This window comes from Eurytemora carolleeae, unplaced genomic scaffold, assembly GCF_000591075.1.
Source record: "Eurytemora carolleeae unplaced genomic scaffold, Eaff_2.0 scaffold1498, whole genome shotgun sequence".
Taxonomy (NCBI): Eukaryota; Metazoa; Arthropoda; class Copepoda; order Calanoida; family Temoridae; genus Eurytemora; species Eurytemora carolleeae.
The window spans coordinates 13,278-21,253 of NW_019397423.1; the positions used below are offsets into that span (position 1 = coordinate 13,278).

Sequence of the window (7,976 nt, forward strand, 5' to 3'; positions counted from 1 at the left end):
AATGTTCAGAAACACTGAATATCAAAATTACACAATTTTCAGGTTCTTACATGAAACGCTTCACCAGTTGTGTCATTTTAGACACTTTATATTTTTTACTCTAGAATAAATATTTGTGTAATTTATATAATCAAATAATATCTGATGTTAGATTTATTTAAATCTGTTAATAAGAGTGAAAATCTCCAACTATAAAGGTATTTTATCCTTAATATTATAACTTAACATTCTTTTATTCAACACTCAAAAAGTCAGAAATTCTTTGATTATAGACTCTACAAATACAGAACTATGATAAGAGTAAAAACTTACTTTTCATCTGTCAGAACATATATTTCAATTAACTATATAGAAAACTGTACAGATAAATGTTTTACAGATAAGTTACCAAGCTACAAAGAGAGTTAGCATAGTGTTATAACAAGCATTTGCAAATGCAACATTTTTCCACACCGAAGTTTTTAAAATTTGATGGTCCTAAATCCTTCCCTTGTGGCATGTAACTGTAAGTTGCAACAAAGTTTGAGCCCAATTGGTTTAGAAGATTTGAAGTTTAATAGATACTATCAAACACCAGGCCACCCTCAGGAAACAGAAGTGGATGATACAACTAGATGTCAAACTCTAAATGGATGTTCTAAACTCCACTTCAAAACTCCACTTAAACTCGACTTTAACTCCACTTTTGAATTCCAGTCACCAGCTGGCTGAAATCTGGTTGCATAAACTCGACTTAAACTCGACTTTTTGAATCCTAGTTTTTACCAAGTCAGGGTGAAAACTGGGAGTTCAAATATCCACTTTTAAACTCCACTTTAACTCAACTTAAACTCCACTGTTGAAATCCACTTATCAACTGGGTGCATAAACTTGACTTAAACTCGACTGTTTGAATCCAATATTTTCCCAGTCATCAACTGGGTGAAATCTGGGTGCATAAACTCGACTTAAACTCGACTTTTTAAATCCCAGTTTTTACCAAGTCAGGGTGAAAACTGGGTGTTCAAAAATCCACTTTAAAACTCCACTTTAACTTAACTTAAATTCCACTGTTGAAATCCACTTATCAACTGGGGGAAATCTGGGTGCATAAACTCTACTTAAACTCGACTTTTTTATTCCCAGTTTTTACCAAGTCACAAGCTGGGTGAAATCTGGGTGAAAAAACTTGACTTAAACTCAACTTTTTTAATCCCAGTTTTTACCAAGTCAGGGTGAAAACTTGGGTTTCATAACTCCACTTCAGAACTCCGCTTAAACTCGACTTTAACTCCACTTTTGAACTCCAGTCACCAGCTGGGTAAAATCTGGGTGCATAAACTTGACTTAAACTCGACTTTTTTAATCCCAGTTTTTACCAAGTCACCAACTGGTGAAGTCTGGGTGCATGAAACTTGACTTATACTCAACTTTTTTAATCCCAGTTTCTGTGTCAATATATTCACGAAACCTCAATTGCACAAAAATGCATTTTTAAATGAAAATTTAATAATATTTGATGATTTTTTAAAAGAATTGATATGTAAGAAATTTTATGCAACTATTTTTGTAAATACAATGTTTCAAAATTTCATTTTGAAGTAAATCGATGTTTTCATTAGAATCAATGTCAGTAAATTCTTGATTTTTAGATAAATAGAAGTTCCACTTGGACACTCTTATAACAGGTATAACGGTAAGTTAATACAGTATAACATATATTGAATAAGTAATTCTTAAAGATATGTGCTGTATGTATGTATGAGTGTTAATTTAGATTATTACAGATGGAGGAACGATGATGGGTTAATTGGGAAGAAGAATACTGGATTGGATTGGTTATATCTGGATGATGTGTGGGTGATATCATATAGATATCATCCAGATATCACCCACATATCATCCACATTTCATTCAGATATTATCCAGATATCATTCACATATCATCCAGATATCAGCCACTTATCATGCAGATATCATCCATATTTCATCTAGATATCACCCACATATCAATCCACATATCATCCAGATATCACCCACATATCATCCAGATATCACCCACATATCGTCCAAATATCACCCGGTCAATATTTTTTACAACCCCCCAACTTGGTGAAAAGTCGAGTTTAAACCCTGATTTGGCACAACTATTGCCGGTGAAAACACCGCTATTAAACTCAATTAAAACTCCACTTATCATCCAGATATTACCCAAATATCATCCAGAAATCACCCAGAAATCATCCAGATATCATCCAGATATCATCCAGATATCATCCAGATATCATCCAGATATCATCCAGAAATCATCCATATATTATCTTGGTGAAAAGTCGAGTTTTAATCCTTGTATGGCACGACTATAGCTGGTGAAAACTCCACTTTTAAACTCGATTAAAACTTCACTTCCGGAAAGCAAAAGTCGAGTTTTAGTCGAGTTTAACTCGAGTTTTTGTATGCTGGGCCCAGACAAGCTGCAAAATATTTACAGTTAGAACCATAAACTCTGCATAAGAAGATAACGTAATACTCAAGGTGTGAAATTAAATTGTTTAATGAGCATTAGACATGGCAATGTGCAGTGTTAACAGACCCATTTTACTTTAGAAGTGTTTTGACAAGCTAAAATCAAAACTGTTTGCTTTGTAACAACATCAAATACACAGTTGAAAAGGTCAAAACCTTCATCTAAATATTAGAAATGATTGGTAAGCTTTCTGTAAAGAAATGATAGTTTTAAAAGTGGAAAGAACTGTTAGTTATCACTTTCTCTTCAAATGATTTTAGAATTGAAACAAAATAACTTTACATATATTTTAGATGATAATTTACATCAACATTAACATTAACAACATTAACATCAACAGTAATTTTGGTTTATTTTACAAACTTTTCACAACTCATTTTAATGGATCCTAAGAATTTTCAATTTCACATAAAAAATTAAATTCTTGCCAGGGAATGAATGGACTGGAAGGTAGTTTTTTAGATTTAATTAAGACTAAAATGTTCTAAGTCAAATAATTTTTGATACAAGGACCTTCAACCTAAATGTTGTACAACTATTAGTAGTTATCACTTAATCTTCGAATGATTTTAAAATTAAAACAAAATAACTTTACATACATTTTAGATAATAATTTACATCAACATTTATGCAGTTTTCAGTAATTTTGGTTTACTTTACAAACTATATCACAACACATTTAAGTTCCCAGATTTTTCAACTTCAAATACAAAATTCATTTCTTGTCTAAAATTAAATTTCCAAGTCCTTTAGTTGAATTGCCAATGGTTTATTCCATATTTGTTGGTCATTTTTTTTTAGTTTATTACTTGATAAAATATTCAAAAGGAAATAATTTTTGATTATTTACAACAATGAAATGGTGTCAAGCTCAAAGCAAGTGGATATGAATCATTACGTTGAAGTAAAAACTAGAATTACACAAGCATGTTAATGGTGGAAAGTTTACAATATCAAGAGAGTGAGATTATTGTTGATTAGTCTATCTTTCTAGTTTTTTCTTTTAAATGTCCTCAATAAAAGTATCTCAGTTCTTGAAGTATACTAAGTAGAGATTGGTTGAAAGTTGAGAACCTATGACACTTGTTCATTTTAATAATTTCCTCCACCTCAGTGTAATTTCAAGTGACCCTCCATTCAAAGATGGCAATGTCTGAATCTAAAAGATGCTCCGAAACCTTAATTTGATAAAAATGTGACAATATAGTTAAAAGAAACAAGAATAAGGAAATCTTATTCATTCCAGATCAGACATGGGTACCCTTAAATTAAACTTTTTCATATTTGCATGAAGGGCCTCTTTAAATTATCCTTGCTGTCAATTTAAGCAACTAAAGAGATCCTGTTCCCTCTTCCAAACATTTGCCTTGAATTAAAAGTTGAAAATTCTAGATTATCTCTTTTAACTCTCAGAACTTGCTTAAAGTGGTTCCATGCACTCTCATTCTTGGAATAGAAGAGCTGAATACCTACTACAATGCAGCATACTAACAAGGGCTGGGTTGTTTGCCTGTTACATGGAGAGACTAGGGTTTGAATTACAAATACAGCCAGAGCAAGCAGTGCCAACGCAAGTGCCCCAACCATCAGTTTCTTTAGGCTGATCAGATTCTGCTGAGGAGGAGCAATCTCACGACGAATTATCAGGGCATGCTTTCTCTTCAGATACAGAGTGTTGAAGGTATAGGCAAATACTGTGCCTGTTAGTGCGAGCATGGCATTTACATCAGTTGTGTACCAGGCAATATCATGCCCATTGGATGCTCGCGATCCGAGGAGGTATCCAAGGTAAGGAGAAATGAACCCTAAACAATGGATTATGATTTCAAAGAATGAACTCAGACTCAAGGTGCTAAATATCATTACCAGAACAAGGTAGCATCCAAATAGTAACTATTTTACACCTGTTTGGAGATCTATTACTGTGATGATGATGGTGGTGGGTATGTAGATAAGTTGGACTGCCAGAAACAGTTGTTTAGCAGCTTGCTCTGGTTCTAGTTCCATCATTTGGTCAAACTAAAATACAGCTAAATCTTAATCATATAATAATCAAGACACTGTCATAACTGGATGAGAAAGTTTTTATTTAATTCTGACTCAACAATTTTGTAATAAATGACCTTTAGAACCAAAAGCATCCTGAGGGCAGCCTGGACTATGTTTAGTCCTATCATGTTTAATGCAACCCAATGTAAACTTTTCATCACCATAGTTCCAAGAAACAGTGGTAGTTTACAGATGATTGATACCCACATGCCACTGAGAGCCTACAAAAAATCAATAACATTCTTTTTTCTTTTGAAAAACCAATATTATTTCAGTAACATAAAATGATTAAGCGCGCATTTTCAATTAATCATTAACTTTCTTTTTTCCATTTTTTAAAGTGAATTGTAAAAACTTACAATTAGAGATATAAACAAATTGAACATCTCCACTATGTAGTAGTTGATGATAAAGATGATGTTCATCTTGGCAAATGGAACAGAGTTCCTGTAGAGTCTGATAACACCAGCTGACAGGTTTGAGAAGAGGGAAGGGATGAGGAAAGCCAATGCCATGAAAGGATCCGAGGTAAAGCTAAAGGAGAGAATTACAGAATTTGTAAATTATGTAATATTATTACTATTGTAGACTAGGGTTTCCAATTTTTAAAGGCCTTACAGAACCTTTTTTGATGCTGTTAAGAATGTAAAATTATTAAAAACTGTTGGAAATTATTTTTTCAGCATATCACACTAAGCACTGTATTGCATTTAGTGGGAGATTTCTTCAAAAATTTCGATTTAAAGAATTATCACTATTTTATCATTCTTACACTACCAGAAAGGTTCACAAAGGTCTTTTCAGAACAAGTTGACTAGAAAAACATAGAAATTTTATTACAGACACTGCGTTTGGGGATGGATCATTTTCACTTTTCTAAAAAATGAACTTAGCTGGGAACTTTAGAATTGGATACCCTTAATCCTGATCGCTTAATTGGAAAATCCAATGTGGACACTTTAAATTTCCTGCTTAGTTAACTTTTTTTCTCTTCTGAAAGATTTTCCAACCAGATTCCATCCAATATGAGCTCTCTCATGGAAAAAGTGGGCAAAATTTTCAATTTCCCAGCTTCTGATTGGCTGTTTGAAATTAGGTATATAAAACACTCTATTGGCTGAATTGTATATCCTTTTCTAGATACTAAATAAAGACTAAATTGATCTTGTTATTACTAAAAAAAAGAGAACAAACTTTGATCTCAATATCCACAATTCTAAAGTTTTTGAGCTCAGAGTTGAAAACTTTAGAATGGTGGATATTGAGATTAATGCTTGATCCTCTCTTTTCCTTAATATCGGGACTAATCTAATCTTGTGCATGTATCCTGAAAAGTATAAAAAATTCAACCAATCAGTGTCGCGTATATGAAGCCGACAAATTTGAAATTTTGCGCGTCATTTAAGATTATATACAGAAACGGGAGCGACTATCTAATTTAGAAAAAACGGTTTTTGATTTTTCCTTACTATATCCAAGAAAGAAAGGTTTAAGAAGAAAATGAAAAGTGTGTCCATGGGATACTCAGATATAGTAATCGGGATTAAGGATATCTCATTCTAAAGTTTTCAGCTTAGATCATTTAAAAATCGTGGAAGCAGAGTTTTAAGTTTTAGTTTGTCGTTTTGTTAACAAAGATAGGATTTTTAACAATCGTTAACAATTGTTAAAACAACCATTAATGACGACCTTTCATAACAACAGGGGATCTGAACTTATTATGAAGAAGTTTTAAATATCGAGATGTTTTAACTCATTACTTGTTTTAATGGATTTATCCGCTATGGCCATGTCTTCTTCAATTTTAGATCATAAAACCTTTGGATCAGAAACCTTTTGTTTAGAAATTAGTAATTTTCCATTGCATACCTTTGTAAGACTACATTTTTCCAGAAACTATGATATAGTTTGTTTTGAAAAAATCAAATCTGTGATCTTTCTACCTTTCAAGACTGCAGACATCAATGTCTTCTTGACTTGTTTGATTTGAGGAGTTCATTATGTTAGAGTGAACTGAAATAGGATTATTCACCTATTACTACAGGACTTATTAGATTGTAAAATTGCATGGTACTTTTACAGTTTCTGCTGAAATTAAAGTACAGCAGAACCTTGTTGCAATGCATTAGCATATCTGCGAAATTTATGTATTTTGTAAAACAACAACAGAAAAAGTAATTTACCCAGGTGCCTAGGGGGGGTTTAGCCTCTGCCTAGGTGGTTGAACTTTTGACTTAAACTTAAAAAAAAAAATACATTTTATTATTTTGAGTATATCAAATATCATAAAGAATTCGAGGAATTATCATAAATGTCTAAATATATATGTATGTTTATTATATTGCAGCCTACCTCTTGCTCTAGGGGGGACCTAGGGAGTGCATATCTATAAGGGAGTGCACAGGGGTATCGGCCCCCCCACTATGCCGCTGAATTTACCAATTTTTAATTGACAAAATATCGGTCCATTTGCTCTATTAACCATTTGCTCTATAACTCATAGATCACGACGTTTGCTCTATATGTCATCTGCTCTATACGTCAATTTATCTATGACATAACACGTCATTTGCTCTATAAAAATTTTTATGACTGTGATGGTCCAATTGCTCTACTCAACATTTGCTCTATAAGTTAACACGTCATTTGCTCTATAAACATATTTTACAAATATCTAATCATATTAAAACTATATTTTACAATTTTACATTTTACAGTTCTTCCTACAGTTTCATTATTCCGCCAACTTCCTGGAGATAGTTTTGTTTGTCTAGTATTTGTGCATAGTGTGAGACCTTAAATATAGTTTTCATCACATATTAGGCTTTTTTACCCCTCTTATTATTGAGCAGTCTCTCTGTCATGCTGAACTTTGAAGAACTGATTAAAACTGCTATTTGCGAATTTTCCAAAAAAAAATCCCGCATTTCATAGTCAAGTTACGCTTAGAAATTCCAATAAAAGCTATTTTATAGTGTATTTTTAGGTTATAGAGCAAATGACGTGTTTAGTCATAGAGCAAATGAGGTATAGAGCAGATTGAATATAGAGCAAATGACGTATAGAGCAAATGACTTGATAGATCAAATGGAACTAGAGCAAATGACCATAGAGCAAATGACCATAGAGCAGATGTCGTAGCACCGCCATTTGGGAAAATACTATTAGGAAGTTGCCACTTGGAAGTACCTAACATCTTGGTACACCTAGGACTGGGAGTCATTCCTGGGGATCAGAATGGATAGGAAAACAACGAAATAACAGTGCTAAGGGAAAAAACTAGAGAAGGGTTAAATTCCCCCCTCCCTCCAGCCTGTTTAGGGTTAACTTAATAATCATTACTCAAAAGGTGCATACACCGGACCCCCTGTGAGTTAAGGAAGGTCAATTTTTAAAGATTTTTCAAAACCTAATTTGCTTT

At 32.9% G+C, this 7,976-nt stretch overlaps 1 protein-coding gene across 4 annotated transcripts; it reads right to left on the minus strand.

The window, feature by feature from the left end:
* Positions 1 to 2,856: 2,856 nt before the first annotated feature.
* LOC111714208 (uncharacterized) lies at positions 2,857 to 7,577 on the minus strand. Of its 4 annotated transcripts, XM_023489266.1 has the most exons (7): positions 7,389 to 7,577; positions 6,499 to 6,568; positions 4,915 to 5,089; positions 4,630 to 4,776; positions 4,411 to 4,525; positions 3,976 to 4,311; positions 2,857 to 3,872 (listed from the first exon to the last, which is right to left on the minus strand). In XM_023489266.1, the coding sequence occupies exons 1-7, from the start codon at positions 7,480 to 7,482 to the stop codon at positions 3,838 to 3,840; spliced, it is 972 nt and encodes a 323-aa protein (XP_023345034.1). In that variant the 5' UTR covers positions 7,483 to 7,577; the 3' UTR covers positions 2,857 to 3,837. The 4 variants fall into 4 exon arrangements, with proteins under 4 accessions (XP_023345034.1, XP_023345033.1, XP_023345035.1 ...); XM_023489265.1 differs by having other exon boundaries at positions 2,857 to 4,311; XM_023489267.1 differs by lacking the exon at positions 6,499 to 6,568 and having other exon boundaries at positions 2,857 to 4,311.
* Between the last annotated feature and the right edge of the window lie 399 nt (positions 7,578 to 7,976).